General features: G+C 47.9%; 1 protein-coding gene across 1 annotated transcript in view; it reads right to left on the bottom strand.

Annotated features, from left to right (window-relative positions):
• RTF1 (RTF1 homolog, Paf1/RNA polymerase II complex component) overlaps nucleotides 1–25351 on the bottom strand; it is a gene marked incomplete at both ends in the record, with an annotated part of 45255 nt that overhangs the window by 15866 nt on the left and 4038 nt on the right. Inside the window, 3 exons of the mRNA XM_080707694.1 lie at nucleotides 551–755; nucleotides 6201–6348; nucleotides 12002–12112. Of these exons, the coding sequence (XP_080563820.1) occupies nucleotides 551–755; nucleotides 6201–6348; nucleotides 12002–12112 (464 nt within the window). The remainder of the gene's footprint in view (nucleotides 1–550; nucleotides 756–6200; nucleotides 6349–12001; nucleotides 12113–25351) is intronic.

Genomic DNA, 25351 nt, shown 5'->3' with positions numbered 1-25351 from the left:
TGGCTTCGAACCTGTGCGATCCTCCTGTCTCTGCCTCCCAAGCGCGGGGATTACAAGCGTGCGCCACCACGCCCGGCTAGCCCTATTAGAATTTTAAGACAGGTTCTTAGCTAAGCATGGTGCAAAGCCAGTCTTGGCAACTGTACAAGACTCTTTTTACAAATAAAAAGTAAAATAGAGCTGGAAGTGTAGCCATATGTAGAGCGCATCTAGGTTCAACCCCTAGTACCAACAAATACCAAAAACAAAACAAGCAAACAAACAACCACGGTCTCACAAAGTTGCTGAGGCCTTGCTAACTGGTCAGGAGGGCCTCCAATTGGTGATCCTCCTGTCTCAGCCTCCCAAATCCTGGGATTGCAGGCATGTGCTACCACACTGAATTTTATGCTATTTACTGAAAACTGTACTGAATTTGTCAAGACCCAGAGTGGCTGTATGGATATTCGTTCATACCATAGAGTAGAAAATCGTGATCCAAACTGTGGGTGTGCTCTCCACAGGGCAAGTGCGGAGCAGAGACCAAGGGAAGACGGCACCACAGCCTCACCTTCTTTTCAACACCTCCCTCTTCTCAATGCGGTTGAAGAGCTCTTGCTCCCGCTCCTTTTCCGTCATCTGCTCCAGACGAGCCCTGTCTTCCTCGTCTCCCATGAGGTCTTCTCCGTAGCCATCATGGAACTCTTCATCTTCGGAGGAAGAGTCGGAGTCTGAACTAGAAGAGGAGCTGTTGCTGTCAGAATCTGACACCTCACCTGCAACGAAGACCCACACAACATCACCGCCGTGCTCAGCGACCCGGTGTCGCCGAGTGTCACCCTTGATTCTCCCGGGTAAAGTGGCACAGGGCCATCAGGAGGAGACAGATCCTTCTGTACTGGCCTAGGTACGGGGATTACAGGTATGCGCCACCACGCCTGGGGAACTGTATATATATGCATTATATACAGTTACCCAGTGAGGCCCTCCCCAACTCAGGGAGACCCTGTTTCAAAATAAAGAATAAAAACAGGGCTGGGGGTGTAGCTTGGAGGTAGAGTGCTCCTGGGTTCCACCCCCAGTACTGGAAAAAAAAAGACCCCAATCTAGGAATGAGTTACAACTGGTCGCCATGTCTTTCTCGTATCCTTTAACCTAGACTTTTTTTGGTCAGGAAATGAATTCATTTCTTTTTTCTTTTGAGTGAGACAGTGTCTTGCTATGCTGTCCAGGTTGGCTCCACACTTTTGGGTTCAAAGTGATCCTCCTGAGCCGGGCATGGTAGCATACGGTTGTAATCCCATACTTGGAAGGCTGAGACAGGAGGATCACAGGATTGTGGCCAGCCTCAGCAACTTAGTGAAGCCCTGTTTAAAATAAAGAGTTCTTTTAAAAAGGGCTGAGAGCCAGGCGTGGTGGCACACGCTTGTAATCCCAGCATTCGGGAGGCTGAGACAGGAGGATCGCGGTTCACGGACAGCCTCAGCTACTTAGTGAGGCCCTCCACAACTGGGGTGTAGCTCGTAGGTCGAATGCCCCTGGGTTCCATCCCCAGACCTAAAAAAAAAGGGCTGGGGGTGTAGCTCAGAGGCAGAATGTTAATTCCTACTACCACAAAACAAACACATACACAAAGAGATCCTCCTTCCTCAGCCTCCTGAGTAGTGGAGAATACAGTGGTAAACTCTGCCTGGCTTGCAACCTTTCTTTGCCTTTTGAGGCTTTGAAAAGCAAAAGCCCACGTAGGTACAGTGGTACATGCCTATTAGCCCAGTACTTGGGAGGCTGAGACAGGAGGATCCGCGGTTGTAGGCCAGCACGTTATAACTTATTCTGAGACCCTGTTTAAAAATAAAAAATAAAAGCTGGGCCAGGTGGCATATGTTTGTAATCCCAATACTTGAGAGGCTGAGATAGGCAGATCACGGGTTCAAGGCTAGTCTCAGTAACTTAGTAAGACCATTTGAGAAAATAAAATAGGGCCGGCGTGTGGCTTGGAGGTAAAATGCCCCTGGATTTCAACCCCAGGACCACAAAATAGTAGTAGTAGTAGTGAGCAGCAGCAGCCAGGCGTGGTGGCACACGCTTGTAACCCCAGCATCCAGGAGGCTGAGACAGGAGGATCACAGTTCAAGGACAGCCTCAGCTAATACTTAGGCACTCTGCAACTCAGTGAAACCCTGTTTCAAAATAAAAAATAAAATTAAAAAAAGAAATAGGGTTGAGGGTGTGTTTTGGAGGTAGAATGCTCCTGGGTTTGATCCCCAGTACCGCAAAAAAAAAAAAAAAAAAAAAAGAGTAGGTCAGAGAAAAGAGTAGGTCAGAGAAAAAATGTCCACGGGTTCAATCCACAGTACGTAACACGCATGCACGCACTCACACACGCAGGAAAAGACAAAGTGTGGTATGTAAAAAAATATATATACTGGATTCAGGCATGGTAGCACATGTTTATAATCCCAGCATTTGGGAGGTTGAGACAGGAAGATTGTGATTAGCGGACAGCCTCAGCTACTTAGGCCCTTCACAACTCAGTGATGAAAGGTTTGAGCCGCTGCCCCACAGGGGGCGGGGCCGGAAGCTAGGAGGCGGAGCCCTGTGATTCCCAGAGGAGACCACGCCTCTCGATCTGAGAGAAGCCCGATAGAGACAGAGAGACGGGCTCTCCCCCACTAGCCCCTGTGGGCCTGCGGGGGCTGCCGGCCGACTCCCCACTAATAAAGGCATGCATATCATCATATCGGAAACTGCGTGTATCTGTGCTCTGATGGGAAACCGCCAATCTTATATCTTGGTGCCGAACCGTGTCGAATTGGGCCTTAATCCACTGAGCCCCAAGGACCCGCAGCCCTTCTTGGGGCTCAGAGCCCGGCCAGCGCTTCTTGGACTGTCCATCTGCTCTACCTGCAGCTTACTCTCCATCTGCGCTCTGAGCTCGGACTTTACACAAAAGCGCCGCACTCCAGCTCAATCCTGCCACCGCCGGCCTGGCCCGCCAAGTCTAGGCCGCGCGACCCGCCGGGCGGCCCGGGACCCCTGCACCGGCTACGCCTAAACTTCCGCCGCTGCAGCGTCCGCCAACATGGTGTTGCCAGCCCGCCCCTCCATCCAGGAGGCTGCCGTGCTGCCGCCCGCAGCTCAGGCTCCAGCCGCAGCCCCACCACGCTCCAGTTCAGGTGCCCGCTGCCACCCCATGCCTGCCCGGACCATAAGCCTTCTTCCCCAGCCCCGCGTTCCGGGAGAGCCCGCAGCCATCTTTCCGGCCCCGAGCCAGACTGCTTGGGTGATGCTGGCACCTGCTCTGCCTGCCAACCGCCTGTGCGGGCCAGGACCTCTGCCTGCCGCTTGGACCTCCTAAAACCTTCGTTCCAGCTCAGCGTTCCAGTCACCGTCGGGACCTCTGGCCATTTTGCCCTGCCCGCCCACCCCGAGCCAGGCTCATTGGGCAGCGCACAGCCGGCCTCGGCATCTGCAACGCGCCTGTAAGCCATTTTGTCTCCACGCCGCGGGCCCGGCAAGCCATGCCGCCTGCGCCCCCCACTGATCCCACCTGAGCCAGCCGCCAGCACTGTCCACACCAGCCACCGGCATCCGCGCGTCCCAGCTCCACCACGCCCCCAGCAGCCGGTGCTGCCCGGCAACGCTTCACTCCGGTAAACTGCCTCCTTCCCTTGGTTAGCGGGTTCTGGACTTGGGTCTTCCGGTCCACTGGGACCCCAAAATCCAAGCGCTTGGTGACCCATTGTTCCCCAGTCCACTGGGACCACCCTCCGGATGACCAGGTCATCCTCCGGTTTGGAGAAGGGATGAAGATGTTCTTCTCTATCTCTTAACCTCTGTTTCTGAACGATTAAACAGGGAAATCGGGGATGCCCATTTCCTGTTCTTCGTTTCCGCCCGCAAACCAATTATGGGAAATCGAACCTTTAAACTAGCAGATGCCCTGAGCGCCTGTCTGGGCTTAATATGAGTTGGTAAATGGGTTGCGGTGGCCCAGGAAGAGTTAGGAACTTTTCAGCTGCTATTTATTTTCCCACCTGCCACAGCCGCCATCTTGGACACCACGTGGCAACTCACAGGCGCCACCTGGTGGTCCTTCTGAGTCACAGGCTTATAATTCTGCGGGCTCATGGCCACCATTTTGTGATGAAATGTGGGTGCCGGGGTCACAGGCCCCATCTCCCTCTCTCCTGGCCCCACTTTGTGAGGTGGCTGGTGCAGAAGGTGTGGTCCGGGTCCATGTTCCTTTTTCCCCTCATCCTCCTTCCTCCATCTTCCTTGCTGGCCCAGGGTAACTCTACTGGTACAGGGTAAGCCAGTTTCCTCTTTGGCCTGCTCAATCTTTCAGGCCTTAGCCTTCCTCCCCAATCTCGGTCCAGGGTGATGACGGCAAGCCCTCCAGCCTCTGCCCATGGCTTAGGCCATATCTAAAAGGGCTCCGTTACAACAACTCCAGGACAAATTTTCTTGCACAGTGTTGGGACCCACTAAACTTTGTTTCTCTCGACATAACTCTCTTTGATGTTTATATTTTAGCAGGTCCACTTGTTTACATACTACGGTGCTCTCCCTCTTCGGATACCAAACTGCCATAAGTATTAAACCTCTAAAATTGGTAACTGATGCTCCTGACGCAGTAACAGGTGTTTGTTTGACAAGTCCATACCCACTCAGTGCTGAAAAGAGTGGTGTGGGGTCCTCTCTGGGAGGTGCTGCTATTAACGACTCTGGTCTAATGAAAAACTGCTAAAGGGGCGGCACACGTCTCCCTCAGGGAAGTGCTGCTATTTGTATTATAGATCTAGTGACAATCTGTCTCATATCTAAAAGGGCTCCTGCCCAGCCTGGGATCCACTCTCACGATTTTCTTTTTTCTTTAATAACACCTTGCCTGTTAGTCTCCTCAAAGCAAACCACATCACTGAGCTCTCCAGAGTAACCTCCAACTCTCGCTGCGACCACACCCACCTGCCCCCTTCCAGCGGCTCAGACTCCGATTTCTCCCAATCTGGGGCCCCTGGCGACGACGTCCCTTCACAGCAGGAAGTAACTAGAGGGGGTAATCATCATCCTGTATCCCCCCCTAGTCAAAGAGGTCGGGATGAAAGGTTTGAGCCGCTGCCCCGCAGGGGGTGGGGCCGGAAGCTAGGAGGCAGAGCCCTGTGATTCCCAGAGGAGACCACACCTCTCGATCTGAGAGAACTGAGAGAAGCCCGATAGAGACAGAGAGACGGGCACTCCTCCACTAGCCCCCGCGGGCCCTGGCGGCTGACTCCCCACGAATAAAGGCATGCATATCATCTTATATGGGACTCCTGCGTGTATCTGTGCGCCAGTGGGACCCACCGTATCTTTATTTATCAAGTGAGACCCTGTTTCAAAATAAAGAATAAAAAAATAAGGCTGGAATTATAGCTCAGAGGTAGAATGCTCCTGGGTTCCATCCCCAGTACCACACACACACACAGACACACACACAAAAAAGAGCATATGTTATTTTATTTATTTAGTTTTTGTGTGGGACTAAGGTTGGAACCCAGGGGCATTCTACTTCCGAGCTACACCCCAGCCCTATTTCTTATTCTTTATTTTGAAACAGGGTCTCACTGAGTTGCAGAGGGCCTCACTAAGTAGTTGTGGCTGGCTGCGAACCACGATCCTCCTGTCTCAGCCTCCCAAATGCTGGGATTACAACTGTGCGCCACTACACCTGACAAGTATATATTATTAATGAGTACTAAGTTAAATCAGTAACTTAAGAATTGTGCTTGATTCAATTTGAGGTAACATTCACAATCATGGGCTTAGAACTAGGTTAGGCCAATTTTATACCAATTTGCATATATGCCTCCCCTTTTGTCCCCCAAGAAAATTTGAAGTTCATTATTCTAGTCCTGGAACAAGTTCAGTTGTTATACTAATGTTGATTTAATAAAAGAACCCTTTGTACTGAGTTCGTCTGTTTCCAGACCTTGCCTCCTCAGTGGGACCGTGTGTGAGCGGGCAAAGGGGAGACTGGAGCGGAGCCGGGCCGGGCCTCAGTGACCTCCGCGTCACGCTGGCTGGGGCTCGCCCGCGCTGCTGGAATCCACTGTTTACCTTGTTTTTCCCATTCTCGCAGGACCCCCGAGCACGGCTGGCGGGGCAGCAGGCAGGGCCGAGCGGCGACACCGCCCTGCTGCGCAGCCTGGGCGCCCGCCCGCCCGGCCGGGCTCGCTCACCTTCCTCAGGGGCGGAGCTCTCGGCCGAGCTGTCTTTGTCAGAGCTGCCCGAGGAGGCGGTTTTGTTAGCTCGCTTCTTCATAGTTCCTTTCTTCTCTATTTTTCGGGCTTTTCCTTTCTTCTTATTTTTATTGCTCCCAAATGTCCACTACAAGAAGAAAAGAAAACAGAAAACTGAAATAGAAACAGGACTTTACTGGGAAAAAACTGTGTAGAAAAATCCCAGTACTTGGGAGGCTGACACAGGAGAATCACCGATTTGAGGACAGCCTCAGCAAACAGTCTCTCAGCAACCCCGACTCTGTTTCAAAGTGACAGTAAAACAGGACAGCGGGAGAGGGGAGAACTTAGAGGTATAAATCCCCAGTAACACACACACACACACACACACACACACACTCTGGAAAAATAAATGAAAGCGCCCGGGGTGGAGGATCGCAGGTTTGAAATCGGCCTGGGAAACTCAGCGAGGCTTGCACCAACAAAGTGAGACCCTGTTTCAATAGGTAGAATGCTCCTGGGTTCAATCCCCAGCGCCACACACACATACACAAAGTTTACCAACCCAATGTACACACAGGAAAACACGAACTCAGCAGTGAAGGCTGTTACTGGAAGCATCTGCTAAATATGTTATTTATTTATTTATTTATTGATTGATTGATTGATTGATTGCGGGTCTGGGGATGGAACCCAGGAGCACAGGACCTCCAAGCTACACACCTTGCCCTATTTTTAATTCTTTATTTTGAAAGTGTCTCACTGAGTTGCAGAGGGCCTCGCTAAGGAGCTGAGGCTGTCCATGAACCACGATCCTCCTGTCTCAGCCTCCCGAATGCTGGGATTACAAGCATGCGCCACCACGCCTGGCTTGTATTATCTTTATAACCTGTATACTAAAGTAACTACAAAATGCTAGCTATCTAGGCATACTTCCAGAAAAGTTTTTTCTAAATGAATTTATAATTACAAATTTTATCTCTTTCAAAGTGTTCCATTAATCTTTTTTTAGTGTGAACAGTCGCACAAGAGAATCAAAATGGGACAGCTTGAAAGGTCAAACGGGGGAAGAGAAAGAGGGAAGATGCTTAGAGAGGAAAGAAAGGAAACAGGAGAATAACAAGAAGTATCAGAGTCTTTGAAGAGGCAGGTGGCTGGGCGTGGTGGCGCATGCTTGTAACCCCAGCATTGGGGAGGCTGAGACTGGAGGATCGCGGTTCACAGACAGTCTCAGCTCCTTACTGAGGTCCTCTGCAACTTACTGAGACCCTGTTTCAAAATAAAGAATAAAGCCGGGCGTGGTGGCGCACGCTTGTAATCCCCGTGCTTGGGAGGCAGAGACAGGAGGATCACGCAGGTTCGAAGCCAGCCACGCGGGCTGGCTTAGGAGACCCTGTTTCCAAATAAAAATGTAAAAATAGGTCTGGGAGTGTAGCCCGGAGGTAGAAGGGCTTCCAGGAACCCTACCCAGTACCATAAAAAAAAAAGAAAAGAATAAAAATTAGGGCTGGGGGTGTAGCTCAGAGGTAGACTGCCTCTGGGTTCCATCCCCTGTACCGCAAAAGAAAAAAAAAAAAAAAGACCCTGTTTCAAAATAAGAAATAGTGCTGGGTTATAGCTCAAAAGAACACCCCTGGGTTCAATCTCCAGTCTCCAATAACACACACATACCCCCCACACACACATACTTGCGCGCGCACACACCTAAAAAGCCAATAGCAAGCCATGCGTGGTGGCGCACGCTTGCAATCTCCGTGTTTGGGAGGCTGAACAGGAGGATCACACAGGCTCAAAGCCGGCCTCAGCAACTTAGTGAGACCTTGTTTCCAAATAAAAATATAAAATAGGTCTGGAAGTGTAGCCTGGAGGTAGAAAGCCCCTGGGTTCTACCCCCAGTACCCCCCCCCACAAAAACAGCAGACATAATTTTGAATTCATGGTAATACTGTTGAGCTCTCTAGTAGAAGATTCCTAGACTTTTTTTTTTTTTTGGTACTGAGATTAAACTGAGAGGTGGTCTACCTCCAAGCCATGCTCCCAGTGTGATTTTATTTCTTTATTTGGAAACTGGGCCTAAGTTTCCGAAAGCCTCACCACGTTTGCCTAGGCTGGCTTTGAATCAGCGATTCTCCTGTCTTGGCCTCCCAAGTACCAGGATTACAGCATGGCACCACCACATCTGTCGTATTCCTAGGATTTTACTTACTTATTTAGGCACTGGGGATTGAACCTAGGGGCATTCTACCTCCAAGTCATACCATCAGCCATTTTATTTTATTTTATTTTGAAATACGGTCTTGCTAAATTGCTGAGGCTGGCCTTGAACTTTTGCTCCTCTGGTCTGGAATGTGCCACTATGCGAGGCAGGACTCCTCCCCACCCAAGATGTTAAGTGTTCTCTCTGCCTCTCTCCTTTTGGTGGTGCTGAGTATAAGCCCGGGGTCTGGCACCTGCTGGGCGAGCACCCCCCCTGGGCTGTGCGCCCGCCGCTTTGCCTCCCTGAATCTCTCCGGCTGGCCGCGGACGTCCATTCTTCCCGCCTCTACCTCCCAGGTATTCGGTATTACAGGCATACACAACCATGCCCAGACTATTTTTTCTTTCCTCTCTTTTTGTCCTGGGGATGGAATCCAGGGGCATTCTACCTCCGAGCTACACCCCCAGCCCTAGCTGTCATTCTTTATTTTGAAGCGGGGTCTCACTAAGCTTGCAAAGGGCCTCGCTAAGTAGCTGAGGGTCTCAGCCTCCCGAATGCTGAGATGACAAGCACGAGCCCCCACGCCTGGCTGCAGCAGGGTCTTTCTGAGGCTGTCCTTGAACTCGCAATCCTCTGTCTCCCAGGTACTGGGAATCCCTGAGTTCAATCCTCAGTATCCCCCCACCAAAAAAAAGTGCTGGGAGCACATCTCAGAGTTAGAAAGCCCCTTTGTTCAGTACCCAGTACCACACACAAAAAAGTGTCATTCCCTCCTGGGCAGGAGGCAGCTCGCCTGTCAGCTTCTTCTGCCTCAAGTACATAAACAGTTGAGTCGTAGTCTAAGACAAGTTTACAACAAAGACAACTCTAACTGTAAGGACTTTTTAGGACACTGGATCTATTTTAACACAAGCTCTGGGGTCCTCCAATGTTATTAAGTAGACAGGCACTCTACTCTCCTGGAAGAAATAGAAAGGACAGCCAGGCGTGGCGGCATACACCTGTAATCTCAGTACTTGTGAAACCAGCCTCAGCAACTTAGTGAGGCCTTCTTTCCAAATTAAAAAAAATGAAATATGGGTAGGAGTACAGCCTGGAGGTAGAAGGTCCCTGGGTTTCCCCTCCCCCAGTACTACAAAACAAAACACAGGGTAGAGGGAGCGGGACCAATGGCTCTCCTGTAATCCAAACTACCTAGGAGTCTGAAGCAGGCGGCAAGAGGGTCTCAGTTCGGCCAGCATGGGAAGCTTGGCAAGACTGTCTTAAAATAAAGGGCTGAGCCGGGGCGTGGCACTCTTGTGATCCCAGTACTTGGATGCTGAGATAGGAGGGCCACAGGTTCAAAGCCACCCTTGGCAATTTAGTGAGGCTCCCAGCAACCTAGTGAGACCCTATTTCCAACTAAGAAATAAAATACGGCTGGGGGTATAGCACAGTAATAAAAATAAACAAGTAGATAAATAAGTAAAGGGCTGGGGTGTAGTTCAGTTGCAGAGTGTCTGCTTAGCATGTACAAGGCCCTAGGCTCCTTCCCCAGGACTGCAAAAAGAGAAAGGAAACAAATGAGGGAGGGAGGGAGGGAGGGAGGGAGGGAGGGAGGGAGGGAGGGAGGGAGGGAAGGGGGGCAGAGGGAGGCAGGCTGACACCAGCATCAGCATTACTGAGGCCCTGTTCAAAATAAAAATAAAATAGGGCTTGGGGTATAGCTCATAGGTAGAAAACCCCTGGGTTCCATCCCAAGTACCACACACACACACACACACACACACACACACACACACACACACACCAAAAACAACAACAACAACAACAACAACAACAACAACAACAACAACAACAGAAAGATTCCCAGTTCCACACACACACCCAGAAAGATTCCCAGTACCACAAAAAGGACAGACAGACAGACTGACTAGCCTGGGAAATATAGTAAGGGTCTATCCAAACTATAAAACAGCTGAGCACATAGACACACGCCTGAAATCCCAGCTACTCAAAAGGCAGCAGGATCACAATTTTGAGGACAACCTGGATAACTTAAGCAGGACCTTGACTCAATAAAATTCAAAGGGCCAGCCTCAGCAACTTAGTGAGGCTGTCGGGAAGTAAGTGACACCCTGTTTAAAAATAAAAAATTAGCCAGGCGTGTTAGCACACACTTGTATTTCCAGTATTCGGGAGGCAAAGACTGGAGGATTGAGGTTCGCAGCCAGCCTCAGCTACTTAGTGAGGCCCTCTGCAACTTAGTGAGATTCTGTTTCAAACATAAAGAATAAAAAATAGGGCAGATGGAGGTCAAATGCCTCTGGGTTCCATCCCCAAACCCACCAAAAAACAAAAACAAACAAACAAAAAAACTAAAGAGTAAACTGGTCGGGGGTGGTGCACGCTTATAATCCCAGCATTTGAGAGGCTGAGACTGGAGGATCGCAGTTTGCAGACAGCCTCAGCTACTTAGTGAGGCCCTCTGCAACTTGGTGAGATCCTGTTTCAAAAATAAAAAAGTCTTGCCGGGCGTGGTGGCGCACGCTTGTAATCCCTGCGCTTGGGAGGCAGAGACAGGAGGATCGCGCTGGTTCAGAGCCAGCCTCGCTGGCTTAAGAGACCCTGTTTCCAAATTTAAAAAAATATATAAAATAGATCTGGGAGTGTAGCCCGGAGGTAGAAGGGCTTCCAGGAACCCCAGTACCACCACCACCAAAAAAAAAAAAAAAAAAAAAAAAAAAAAAAAAAAAAAAAAAGGTACAATGCCCCTGGGTCCTATCCCTGGTACCACAAAATAAATAAATGAATAAAAAATAAAATTCAGGCATGGTGGCACACGCTTGTAATTCCAGCACTTGGGAGGCTGAGACAGGAGGATCAAAGGTTTGTGGTCAGCTTCAAGCTATTTAGTGGGGCCTCCATAACTGAGCGAGACCCTGTTTCAAAATAAAGAGCAAAAAACTGGGCTGGGGGTAGAACATCCCTGGATTCAATCCCCAGTACAGCATAAAATAAAATAAAATAAAACAAAACAAAACAAAATAGGGCTGGTGGTGTAGCTCGAAGGGAGAATGCCTCTGGGTTCAATCCCCAGGACCGTCCCCCAAAAAAGGGTAGAAAGAAAAAATATACTGACTAGTTTAACCGAGGAAAGAAGAGCCAGGAATCGGGAATGTCCTACAGAGCTACCCAACTAGGTAACTAGCAGTGCAAGGACCATGATAATTCAGATTTATTTCCTTCCTTCCTTCCTTCCTTTCTTTCTTTTTTTGCTGTACTAGGGATGAACCCAGGGGCATTCTACCTCTGAGCTACACCCCCAGCCCTATATTTTCTTTATTTTGAAACAGGGTCTCACTGAGTTGCCAAGGGCCTCACTGAGTAGCTGAGGCTGGCTGCAAACCACGATACTCCAGTCTCAGCCTCCCGAATGCTGGGATTACAAGTGCGCACACCACACCCGGCTTTACAATTCAATTTCTTTATTCAATTTTCTTCCCCTAACAAATTTTTGTAGCTTTTGGGCTTTAGATCCTAGTTTGATAAACAAAGCCACTAGGAGTCACCAACGGAGGCCCCTCAAACACCCAGCAGTCTCGCAGGCCTAGCCCGTACGCACCTCGTCATCGCTGTCGGACGTCTCCGAGTCTGAGGACGCGGCAGGCTGACTCACGGGCGGCTCCTTCTCCTCCGAGTCACTGCGCTTCCGTTTTGCCAGGGACAAGAGCTCCTAACAGGGTGCAAATGGTCACTTCAGTCTTGTCCAACAGAGACAGAGAAATCAAACGCTACCTCTACATCTCCATCCTTGCGCTTGCCACTGAAGGACAGGACACCATCATGAGGTGAGGTCTTGTGCTCACAGTCTGTACTCCAGGTGCTAAAGACACAGCCTCAGAATCGGCCCTTCTCCATGGGAAATGACTGCTGAAACAGGAACTGAACTGGAAGCCACCTCCAATTTGCCACTGATTCCTCTCTAAAGTACAGAAGCACTGCTTCTCAGGAATTGATGACATTTGTTTACAAAGGTAATTTGGTGTGTGTGTGTGTGTGTGTGTGTGTGTGTGTGTGTGTGTGTTTTATAAAGAATATATGCTATGGGGAATTGAGCCCAGAAGCATTCTACCTGTAAGCTCCACCCCAGCCCCAATTTTATTTCTATTTTGAAACAGGGTCTCACTAAGTCGATGGGAGTCTCACTATTGGCGGAGACTGTCCCTGAGCCTAAGATCCTCCTACCTCAGCCTCCTAAGCACTGGGGTCACAGGTGTGTACCATAACACCTGGCAGTTTGTTTTGTGTGTTTTTTGTTTTTTTTTTTTTTTTTTTTTTTTTGCTATCGAGGATGGAATCCAGAGGCATTCTACCTCCTGAGCTATACCCCCAGTCCTAGTTTTTAATTCTTTATTTTGAAACAAGGTCTCACTAAATTGCAGAGGGCCTAAGTAGCTGAGGCTGGCTGCCAACCTGCAATCCTCCAGTCTCAGCCTCCCAAATACTAAGATTACAAGCTTGTACCACCACGACCCTCAGTTTGCTCAGTTTTAAATGGTACGTAGCTAAATAATACTCCAAAAACCAGGTACAGTGACACAAACCTATAATCTCAGTATTTGGGAGGTTGAGACAGGACGATCCCAGGTTTGAGGTCAGTCTCAGCAACACAGTGAGGCCCTGTTTAAAAACAAAGACAAGTGGGGATGTAGCAGCGTAGAGAACACTACTGATTCAGTCCCTAGTACCAGCAAGAAAAAATCCCAAGTCCCTCATATTATATTTCATGATAAAATTGGTGTTTGTTGAGTTTTATATGTGTGTGTGGTGAGGATGGGGGGTACTGGGGACTGAACCCATGGGCTTTCTAACCTTTGAGCTACACCCCTAGCCCATTCATTCATTCATTCATTCATTTTATTTTGTGGTGCTGGGGATCCACTTCTGACCTATACCCCCAGCCTGATTTTTTTTTATTATTTATTTATTTATTTATTTATTTATTTATTTTTGTGGGTCTGGGGATGAAACCTAGGGGCATTCGACCTCTGAGCTACACCCCCTGCCCTATTTTTTATTCTTTATTTTGAAACCAGGTCTCACTGAGTTGCAGAGGGCCTCACTAAGTAGCTGAAGGCTGTCCGCGAACCGTGATCCTCCTGTCTCAGCCTCCCAAATGCTGGGATTACAAGCGTGCGCCACGATGCCCGGCTTATTTTTTATTTTAAAACAGAGTCTCACTAAATTGCTGAGTGCCTCACTAAGTAGCTGAGGCTGGCTGAGAAGCCAGATCCTCCTGATTCAGCCTCCCAAGTACTGGGATTACACGTGTGCACCACCACACCTGGCTTATTTTTTCTCAGCAGGTGGCTGAGTCTCGCTACTTGCTGAGGTTGGCCTGGAACTCATGAACCTCCTTACTCAGCTTCCCAAATACTGGGATTACAGGTGTCTGCCACCACACCTGGCTTGTGGAGCTTTCTCGATAAATTTACAAATTATACTTTTTTTTTTTTTTTTTTTGGTGGTACAGGGGTTCCTGGAAGCCCTTCTACCTCCGGGCTACACTCCCAGACCTATTTTTACATTTTTTATTTGGAAACAGGGTCTCCTAAGCCAGCACGCATGGCTGGCTTCGAACCTGCGCGATCCTCCTATCTCTGCCTCCCAAGCGCCGGGATTACAAGCGTGCGCCACCATGCCCGGCCCAAATTATACATTTTTGAGGTCATTTTATATTTTCAATGGTTAAACCAGGGGGGAAAAAAAAGAAAGAAAGAAAACTCTATTTCTGGTGTTTAACCCAGGGTCTGCCAACAAGCAGTAAATGTGGTGGCCACTCCAGCAGAACCCTAATTTGCCAGGCCTGGTAGTGCACACCTATAATCCCAGTACTGGGAGGCTGATTCAGGAGGATTGCAGGTTCGAAGCCAGCCTCAGTCATTTAGCAAGCCCCACAGTAACTCAGCGAGACCCTATTTTAAAATAAAAAACAAAGGAGGACGAGAGTATAGTCAGAGGTAAAATGCCTCTGGGTTCAATCCCCAGTACCAAAAAATAAGTTAATTAAGCTGAAAAGAGCTAGGAGCAGAAGAGAGGTTAAATATTTTACTCAAGCTGTGCAAATACTTAGTAACATATTTAATACATGAGAAAGCCAGGGTTTGCACCTGAGCAGACAAAATCCTGGTTCCTGATTCAATCAATACTTACTAGTCTAAAACATGCCAAGAGAAGAGAAAGTACAGCTAATAACTACTAGTAATACAACTGCCTGAAGACGACGGTGCTACACAATTAGGAGTCAAGTGCCAGACAGATTTAAAAATAATAGACTGCTCCGTAGTGTCTGCTGTCTTGAGTCTATTTCAGGAGTAGCCTCCTTCCTTGGCCAGACTAGAAAATGACCTTCTCAGATTAAACCGCTGGCACTTCCTCTCATAAGCACTCAGAACTGTCGCTCTTCTCAGTTCACTGGAGAGCCTGATGCTAACTTCCTGAAGAGGCTGAAGAATCCTAACACCCCTCTCTCGCACCAAAACCGTAACTCCTAGAGACCAAATGCGAATTATTTGTGTGTTTGCCACACAAATATTGTAGTGTTTTGTATTCATCCTTTTTTTGGTACTGGGGATTAAACCCAGAGGCATTCTATCTCCAAGCTCTTCCATAGTTCATTCATTCACTCATTCACTCATTCATTCATTCACTGTGGTACTGGGGATGGAACCCAGGAGCATTCTACCTCTGAGCTATATACCCCTTGCCCTTTTTATTTGTTTTGAAACAGGAACTTGCTAGGTTGCTGACGCTGGTCTTGAACCTGTGATCCTCCTGTCTCCGGCTCTCAAGTACTGGGATTAAGGGCATGTGCCATCAAGCCCAGCTATTTTTTTCTTTTGAAACAAAGTCTTGCTAAGTTGCCAAGGGCCTCACTAATTTGCTGAGACTAGTCTTAAATCTGTGATCCTCCTGTTTCAGCCTCCAAAGTACTGAGATTATACGCATGTGCCATCACACCTGGTTGAGCCTACCTTTTTTTTTCTTCCAGTACTGGGGATGGAACCCAGGGTTATTCTACCACTGAGCTACACCCAGCCCTATTTTTTATTCTTTATTTTGAAACAGGGTCTCACTGAGTTGCAAAGGACCTCACTAAATTACAATAGCTGAGGCTGTACGTGAACGGCAATCCTATCTCAGCCTCCCAAATGCTGGGATTACAAGCGTGTGCCACCACATCTGGCCATATTTTATTCTTTATTTTGAAATAGCGTCTCAATAAATTGCAGAGGGAGCCGGGCGTGGTGGCGCACGCTTATAATCCCCGCGCTTGGGAGGCTGAGACAGGAGGATCACACAGGTTTGAAGCCAGCCTCAGCTACTTAGTGAGGCTCTCAGCAACTTAGTGAGACCCTGTTTCCAAATAAAGTATAAAAAAAAAAAGGTCTGGGAGTATAGCCCAGAGATAGAAAGACTCTGGGTTCCACCCCTAGTACCACAAAAAAAAAAAGAAAAAGAAAAAGAAAAAAAAATTGCAGAGGGCCTCACTAAGTAGCTGAAGCTGGTTTAAACTTGGCGATCCTCCTGTCTCCACCTTCCAAGTACTGGGATTACAGGCATGTACCACCACATCTGATTGAGCCTGGCCTCTTCCTTTCAGCATAAAGCATTGCAGATCTATTCATGTTGTAGTATGTATCTAGTTTGTTCCTTTTTATTACTAAGCAGTAGCATTTGAGTTGTTTCCATGGGGGGCCATTTGATGTTCACATACAGGTTTTTGTGTATGCATACGATAAAAAATGCCTCAGTGTTGGACTGCTGGATTGTATTTTTCTTTTTTTTAGGGGGGGGCGGGTCCGGGATGGAACCCAGGGGCATGACCACCAAGCTGCAACCCTGCCCTATTTTTATTCTTTATTTTGAAACAGGGTCTCACTGAGTTGCAGAGGGCCTCACCAAGTAGCTGAGGCTGTCTGTGAACCACAATCCTCCAGTCTCAGCCTCCCGAATGCTGGAATTACATGCGTGCGCCACCACGCCCAGCTTGGTAATTTGTTGGTGACTTTTACTATTACATTTTCCCCACTTTACCTTAATGCAAATTTAAACTTTAGAAAGGCTTTCTACAAACGATCTCTTCCATGACACCACGAGGTTCACAAATGTCCTGCTTTAATACCATTCATTCGAACAGAGATTTGGACATGATTTGAATATGGTTTATCCCCCTAGATTCAGGTAGAGCTTTAATCCCTAATGTCCTATTTAATGGTATTAAGAGGGTAGAGAGCAGGCATGGTGATGCACACCTGTAATCCCAGGAGTTGGAGATAGGATTGCAGGTTTGAAGCCAGTCTCTGCAACTGAGAGAGGCCCTTCGCAACTCAGTGAGACCCTGTTTCCAAATAAAAGATAAGACATGACTGGGGAGTATGTAGCTCAGAGGTAGAATAGCCCTGAGTTCAACATACACACTTATATACGCACACACACAAGATAAGGGCAGGAAACTGGGCTGGGGTGTAGCTGAATGATAGAACACTTGACTAGCCTGTGGAAGGACCTGGGTTCAATCCCCAGCACCATAAAAGTAAACAAACAAACAAAATAAAGTATAGACTTAATCTGACTCATGTTTAGAGTTGGGGCTTTGGCAAAGTTACTAGATTAGGTCATAGGATGGAATCCTGATATCAAATCCTGGTGGCTGGCCAGGCGTGGTGGCGCACGCTTCTGATCCCCGCGCTTGGGAGGCTGAGTCAGGAGAATCGCACAGGTTTGAAGCCAGCCTCAGCTGCTTAGTGAGGCTCTAGGCAACTTAGTGAGACCCTGTTTCCAAATAAAGTATATAAAAATAATAGGTGTGGGAGTATAACCCAGAGGCAGAGAAAGCCCCTGGGTTCTACCCTCAGTACCACACACACACACACAAAAAAAAATCCTGGTGGCTTTTTGAGGAACACACACACACACACACACACACACACACACACACACAGGTACGTATGTGTGCTCCCTGCGGTGTGATCAGCCAGAACCTGACCCACGCTGTTGGACATCCAGCCTCCAAAACTGTGAGCTAAGTCAGCCTCTTCTCCTAACAGCGTAGCCTGTCTCACTATAGTAATGGGAAGGTGACTATCACTTTCTCAGTCAAATCCTTCCCAGAAAGATTACCTACTACCTGCAGAAGGCGTCCGTTAGAAGTTACTGTAACGAGCCAGGTATGGCATATGGTGGCCACCTATAATCCCAGCACTACAAAGCCTGAGACAGGAAAAGTCAGTTGAGTCCAGGAGTTCAAAACCAGCCTGGATAACAGAGTGAGATTCCAACTTAAAAAAAAAATGTCTTTTTACTGCAATTAAAATGTTGAGACATTAGTACTGTCTTCTTGTTAAGAGGTTCTATTCTATAATACTGTGTCAGCAACAGGATGGAGATAACGAAGACCTTTGTGTGTGTGTGCGTGCCTGTGTGTGTGCGTGCCTGTGTGTGTGCGTGCCTGTGTGTGTGCGTGCCTGTGTGCGTGCGTGCCTGTGTGCGTGCGTGCCTGTGTGCGTGCGTGCCTGTGTGTGTGCGTGCCTGTGTGCGTGCCTGTGTGTGTGCGTGCCTGTGTGCGTGCGTGCCTGTGTGTGTGCGTGCACAGCAGGACTCGCAGCAACCTAGTGCACCTCCGAGCTTCGCTCCCACTCTTATTTTTTATTCTTTATTTTGAAACAGGGTCTCACTGAGTTATGGAAGGCCTCACTAAGTAGCTGAGGCTGTCCTAGAACCATAATCCTCCTGTCTCAGCCTCCCAAGTACTGGGATTACAAGTGTGCACCATCACACCTGGCTAGTGAGACGTGTGTGTGTGTGTGTGTGTGTGTGTGTGTGTGTGTGTGGTAATGGGGATTGAACCCGGGGACATTCTACTTCCGAGCTGCACCTCCAGCCCTACTGTATTTTTTACTTGGAAACAGGACCTCAGTAAGTTGCTGAGGCTGGCCTCACTGAGACCTGTGACCCTCCTGTCTCAGCCTCCCACTGGGATTACAAGTATGTGCCACCACGCCTGGCTCAGTGCTCTACAGTCTACTGAGGACTCCCAAGTATAACTGAATAAACCAATGTGCAAAGAAGAGGTCCTCACAGCTCTGCACACATTAAGATTTGTTAGGGGTGACCTATATGATACTTGTACTCCACAAGCCAACCTGAAATTGGCCCGTGCACTAGGGGTAGATCAATCCGCAGCTCTCTCCTGCAGCCTGCTCCACTACACCACACTGGATAAGACTGTATTTCTTGTGTTTAGTGGATGTCTTTCATTACCATCCCTATATCTCATCATTCGGTGAAGACTTTCCTAGCAAGACCTAGTAAGACTATTTCAAAATAAAAATAAAATGGTGCTGGAGGTGTAGCTCAGAGGTAGAATGCCCCGGAGTTCCATCCCCAATACCAAACAAACAAAGAATTTAAAATCAAGTGTGGAGCTGGGCAGGGTGGCACACACTTGTAAGCCCGGCATTTGGGAGGATCATGGTTCGCGGCCAGCCTGAGCTACTTAGTGAGGCCCTTCACAACTCAAGAAGATCCCGTTTCAAAATAAAGCCTAAGAAACAGGACCAGGATGCAGCTCAGAGGTAGAATGCCCCTGGGTTCCAGTAACACACACACACACACACACACACACACACAAGTGCGGAGCCAGGCATGGTGGTGCATGCCTGGAATCCCAGTTCCTGGGAGGCTGAGACGAAAGGACTGAAGGTTTGACGCCAGCCTCAGCAATCCAGCAAGACCAAGCAACCTAGCAAGACTCTGTTTCAAAACAAAAAATAAAACAGAGCGGGCGTGGTGGTGCACGCTTGTAATTCCAGCAGTGGAGAGGCTGAGACTGGAGGATCATGCTTTGCGCACAGCCTCAGCTACTTACTGAGGCCCTCAGCAACTCAGTGAGACCCGGTTTCAAAATAAAGAATAAAAAATAGGGCAGGGGGGTAGCTCGGAGGTCAAATGCCTCTGGGTTCCATCTCTAGACCCACAAAAATAAATAAATAAATAAATAAATAAATAAATAAATAATAAAATAGGACCGAGGGTGTAATGTAGAGGTAGAAAGTCCCTGAGTTGATCCTAAGTAACAACAACAACAAAAATCGAGTGTGGGAGAGACAGACCATAAAATAAACAATCACAGGTCAGGTAAGTGCTATGAAGAAAGAGAATGAAGGAAGCAGGGAGCCTGGGGGCAGCCGGGGAGCAGGCCAGGCTGCTCTGAAGCGATGGCACTTAGGCTGTGCTGTTCTGAAGAGGCTCTGGATGGGACAACTGTGGCCCCTGAAGCTGACAGCCCAGGGCTCAAAGACTGAAAGCGAAGCCGTATGACTTCAGCTCAACAGGCTCAAGGGGGAAGTGGACCGAGGTAGGCTGGAATAAGAAGAACCGTGCCCTTCTGAGCTGTACAAGAAGGTCAGCAGCATAGATTCAGTTAGAAGGCAGTGGGAGCCACCAAATGGTCTTAGGCAGGGGAGTAACCCTATCCACTAAGGGTTTTTAAGAGCACCTGGCAGGCAAATGAACAAGCTAGACAGAGAGACCAGGGCGAGGTGCAGAGATGGCAAAGGAATGTGTGAAGAGCCTAGGCAGACCGGTGGAGGCCTGGATAAGACAAGCAGTCACAGGGACAGAGAGGCGGAAGACTTGAGCATGCTTAGGAAAGAATCGTAACTCACAGGGTTTTCGTGTGTGTGTGTGTGTGTGTGTGTGTGTGTGTGTGTGTGTGTGTGTTACTGGGGGTGGAACCCAGGGGCTTTTCTACCTCCAGGCTATCTCCCAGACCTGTTTTATACTTTATTTGGAAACAGGGTCTCACTAGGTAGCTGAGGCTGGCTTCGAACCTGTGCGATCCTCCTGTCTCCGCCTCCCAAGCGTGGGGATTACAAGCGTGCGCCACCACGGCCGGCTCGGGTTTTAATCTTGAGATATAGTCTTCATATAAAAGTACTGCTAGAGGAGCATGATTCAAACAGTGGACACGGGTTAACTCTGCCGAGTAAGGAAGGGAATTATAACACGCACGCATGTTCTGGCTGAGGAAAGTATTTCAGCAATGTGAGAACTGTTTCAAAAAGCTCGTAGAGCCGGGCGCGGTGGCGCGCGCTTGTGATCCCTGCGCTTGGGAGGCGGAGACAGAACAGCACAGGTTCGAAGCCAGCCGCGCTGGCTTAAGAGACCCTGTTTCCAAAAAATGAAAAAGTATAAAATAGGTCTGGGAGTGTAGCCCGGAAGTAGAAGGCTTCCAGGAACCCCAGTACCGCGCGCGCTCGCGCACACATACACACACAAAAAAAAAAAGAATAAAAAATAGGGCTGGGGGTGTAGCTCAGAGGTAGAATGCCCCTGGGCTCCACCACCAGTACCACAAAACAAACAAACAAACAAACAAAAAACCCTAAAATAGGGCTGGTGTATAACCTAGAGATAGAAGGCCCTCAGGTTCCATCCTCATTAACACACACACACACACACACACACACACACACACACACACACACACAGAGTCAGGCCCTGAGCAACTTAGTGAGACCTTGTTTCCAAATAGCTCTAGATGTGTAGTTCAGAGGTAGAACGACCCTGGGCTCAATACATAGCCCCCCCCCAAAAAAAAAAATCAAAAGCTGAGACAGAAGGACCACAAGTTCCATTACAGCCTCAGCAACTTAACCAAACTCTGAGCAACCTACTGAAACCCTGTTTCAAAACAAAAACAAAAAATAGGGCCAAGGGTGTAGTCTGGAGGTAGAATGCCCCTCAGTTTAAAGCCCAGTAGCACATAAAATGCTGACTAATAGAGAGGCAAAATCGAATCTCTCTGCAGCGTCTCACTGTCCTCTCTCCAACTCGGTCTGCCCTCTCGCTGGCTTCTTTCACTTTCAGGGGCACTAGGTCTTTCCTGCCTCATTTCTTTTGCACACGCTGGCTCAACCGTGGACATGAGCATCCTTCTTTTCACGACTCATTCGCCTACGCTCCTTTTTTCCAGGTCTCAGTTTAAATGTCACTCCTATCCAAGTAGTAGAAGGTCCCTGAGGATAATAGTTCACCAATATTCTCGTTCTTCCTTCCCTGCCCACTGCACAACTTTAAGGAAGTGATTCTCTGAACAGCTCCCCTTCCCTACTTAGCTCCTTAACAAGGGAAACTTTCCATCTCATTCACCCAATAGCCCTAGTGCCCAGCACTGTCCAACACATTTGTTCAAAGATGAACAAAGAACCTCAACCCTTGAGAAAACAGTAAATACACCAACAGAACCTGGGTCCAATGATAAGTTTTGCCTTTTTCCTAAGCAGCTTGCTCTCAAAGTTCCCGTGTTACACTGGGCGTGGTGGCAACACCTGTAATCCCAATATTGGGAGGCTCAGATAGGAGGTTTGCAGGCTCACCACCAGCCTCAGAAACCTAAGGAGGCCTTCAGCAACTTAGTGACAGACCCCATTTCAAAATAAGAAATAAAAGCTGGGCATGGTGACCAGTACTTGGGAGGCTGAGACAGGAAGATCGCAGATTTGGGGCCAGACTCAGCTACTTAGGGCCTCTGCAACTTAGTGAGACCCTGTTTCAAAATGAATAAAAACTAGAGCTGGGGCTATTTAAATAAGGTTAATAAAAAAAATAAAGCTAATAAAAAATGTGGCCCAGAGGTAGAATACCCCTGGGTTTAATCCCCAGTAAAAACACACACACACACACACACACACACACACACACACACACACACACAGAGTCCCGTTACTTTTCCTAACCATTTCTAAAGAAAAACCAAAAGAAGTTAGCAAATGAGTTAGATCAAGTTAGATGAAACATTATGATACAAATTAAAAACTTAGCAGGGCATGGTGTCCCACACCTGTAATTCCAGTACTTGGGAGGCTAAGACAAGAGGACTGTAGGTTCCTAGATAAGATTCAGCAATGAGAATCTCAGCAACCTAGAGAAGCTTTGTTTTTCCAACTAAAAAAGGGCTGGGTAGTTGGCCTGGACTCAATCTCCAGCACCACACACACACACACACACACACACACACACACACACACACACACTTACAAATTAACAATGACACATCATACAGATTCTATGTAAACTTCAAAATCTGCATCTGATTAACCTGAAGTCTTAATGAAAAGCACATACTCTTTAATTTCTTAAATTTTATGGAGGTTTCTGGAAGGAAACTTTATATAACAATGATATCTTTGTGTGTGGGGGGGCTACTGGGGATAGAACCCAGGGGAATTCGACCTCTAAGCTATAGACCCCGGCCCTATTTTTTTATTCTTTATTTTGAAACCAGGTCTCACTGAGTTGCAGAGGGCCTCACTAAGTAGCTGAGGCTGTCCGCAAACCGCGATCCTCCAGTCTCAGCCTCCCAATGCTGGGATTACAAGCGTGTACCACCCCGCCTGGCTTAAAAAAATGTTTTTAAATAAAATGAAAAATAAGAGCCAGGCATGGTGGCGCATGCTTGTAATCCCAGTACTTGGGAGGCTCAGACAGGAGGATCACAGGTCCATGACTAACCTCAGCTAATTTGTGAGGTCCTCCGCAATTTAGTGAGACCCTGTTTCAAAATAAAGAATAAAATAGGGTGGAGATGCGGCTCAAGGTAGAATGCCCCTGGGTTTAATTTCTAGTACCACAAGAAAAAAATTATAAAATAAAATAGGGATGGAGATGCAGATGGGAGGTAGAGTGGACCTGGTTTTAATTCCCAGTGTTGCATAGCAGCAGCAGCAGCAGCCGCCGCCGCCCTAGGGGATGGGAGTGTAGCTCCATAGCAGAACACTAAAGCACGCATCAGGCCCTGGGTTCAGTCCTGGTACCAAAAAAAAAAAATAATAATAATAATAAAAATATTCCAACAATTTTATTTATCTATTTATGGTACTCAGGATTGAGCCCAAAGACATTCTACCTCTGAATTATAACCTCAGCACTGTGTGTGTGTGTGTGTGTGTGTGTGTGTGTGTGTGTGTGTGTGTGTGTGTTGTTGGGGAATGAACCCAGGAACATTTTAAAGCAGGGTCTTGCTAGTTTGCTGAGTCTCATCTAAGTTGCTGAGGCTGATCTCAAACCCATGCTCCTCCTGTCTCAGCCTCCCAAATTGCGGGATTGCAGGTATGCAAGTACAGCCAGCAAGCATCCCAGCAATATAAACAGCCTGAGGTTCAGAGTGGCCTTGGCACCTTAAACATCCCTGTAAAATCAGTCCCCAGGGCTATATATGTGCCTTTAGCTTGGACACACACACACACACACACACACACACACACACACACACACGGCAGAGACAGGAACTTATTTCTCTCTCAAACTATTTACAAGGTCTTACTAAAAAGGCTAATTTGTATGCAGACTGTGATAGTGGTCATCAACATATATCCCATTAATCTAGAGGGTACCCATTACAAATGCAGCATCCAAGGCTCTATCCCCTGAGGGTCTGTGTCAGTAGGTCTGGGTAAGAGCTGCACCCTTCACCTACATTCTAAATAAGCAATTCTGGTGGCTTGTTGTTAGTCCTGGGAACTGAACCCAGGGGCATTTACCTTCAAGCTACACGCCCACCCCTATTTAATTTTATTTTGAAATAGGGTCTCACTGGGTTGATGAGAGTCTCACTATTTGTGAGGCTGTCCTCGAACGTGCAATTCCGTCTCAGCCTCCCCAGTACTGGGATTACAGGTGTGCAACACCAGGTTCAGCTCACTGGTGGTTTCTGACACAGGGGTCCCTACCCCAACCACCAGGAAAAACCAGCCTTGAAGGCTTGCTCACCCACCTCGTCTTCGATAAGGACTAAGTTGGAGGCAATATAGTATTTCTGACATAACAGCTTACTTCTTCGATTTGGAACATTCAGGGACAAAGGGCCTCCTTACCAACTGTGATACTCTCGATTGGAGATGTGTCATGTTCTATTCTTTCACAAGGACCATATCCAGGCTAAACAGCAATGACAATCTTTGAGCCCCAATAAAGACACAGAACTAAAGCTGGGCGTGGTAGCACACGCTTGTAATCCCTGCACTTGGGGGAGGCTGAGACAGGAGGATTGCACAGGTTGGCAGACAGCCTTGGATACTTAGTTGAGGTTCTCAGCAACTTAGATCCTGTGTCCAAATAAAGTATAAAATAGGTCTGGGAGTATAGCCTGGAGGTAGAAAAGCCCCTGGGTTCCACCCACAGTGCCACAAAAATAAATAAAATAGACTCAGAACTAGATGGAAGCCAGGTGTGGTGGTACACACTTGTACTCTCAGTACATGGGAAGCTGAGACAGGAGGATCACAGGTTTGAAACCAGCCTCATCTACTTAGTGAGACCTGTTTCAAAATAAAGAATAGAAAATAGGGCTAGGGGTGTAGGCTAGGAGGTAGAATGCCCTGAGTAGTTTAATCCCCTGTAACACACACACACACACACACACACACACACACACACACACACACACACACACGAACTAGATGGAGCACACACACGAACTAGATGGAGCAGCAGCATGGCAGTGAGGAAAAACTCAGGAGGCACTGACTGTATTCTGAGGATTCCTAAGGATCCTAAAATCAGGCCGACTGTGAGCTTTTTTGAAAGGTCGCTGGTGGAATATCCAGCAGGCCACGATCATTCTCTTTGATTCCTCTGAGAACCTGGCACAGTGCTGAACAGTCAGAAGGCTGGTGCCCCATTAGGATGTGCAAGGAAAGAGATGTTTGATGTGGTTCCCATCTGATAACAAAAATGCCAATGAGCAAATGAAGGGAAGCTGGAATTGCTGTTAAAACATACTAGGTATCACTTTACAAATATTTATTTATTTATTTGCAGTACTGGGGATTGAACCCAGGGGCATTCTACCTCCAAGCTACACCCCCAGCCCTATTTTTTATTCTTTATTTTGAAAGAGGATCTCACT

Source organism: Muscardinus avellanarius (genome assembly GCF_963383645.1).
Source record: "Muscardinus avellanarius genome assembly, chromosome: 12".
NCBI classification, from domain to species: Eukaryota; Metazoa; Chordata; class Mammalia; order Rodentia; family Gliridae; genus Muscardinus; species Muscardinus avellanarius.
Note: the sequence above shows the minus strand (reverse complement) of the source record. Positions and strands in the feature narration are given on the sequence as shown.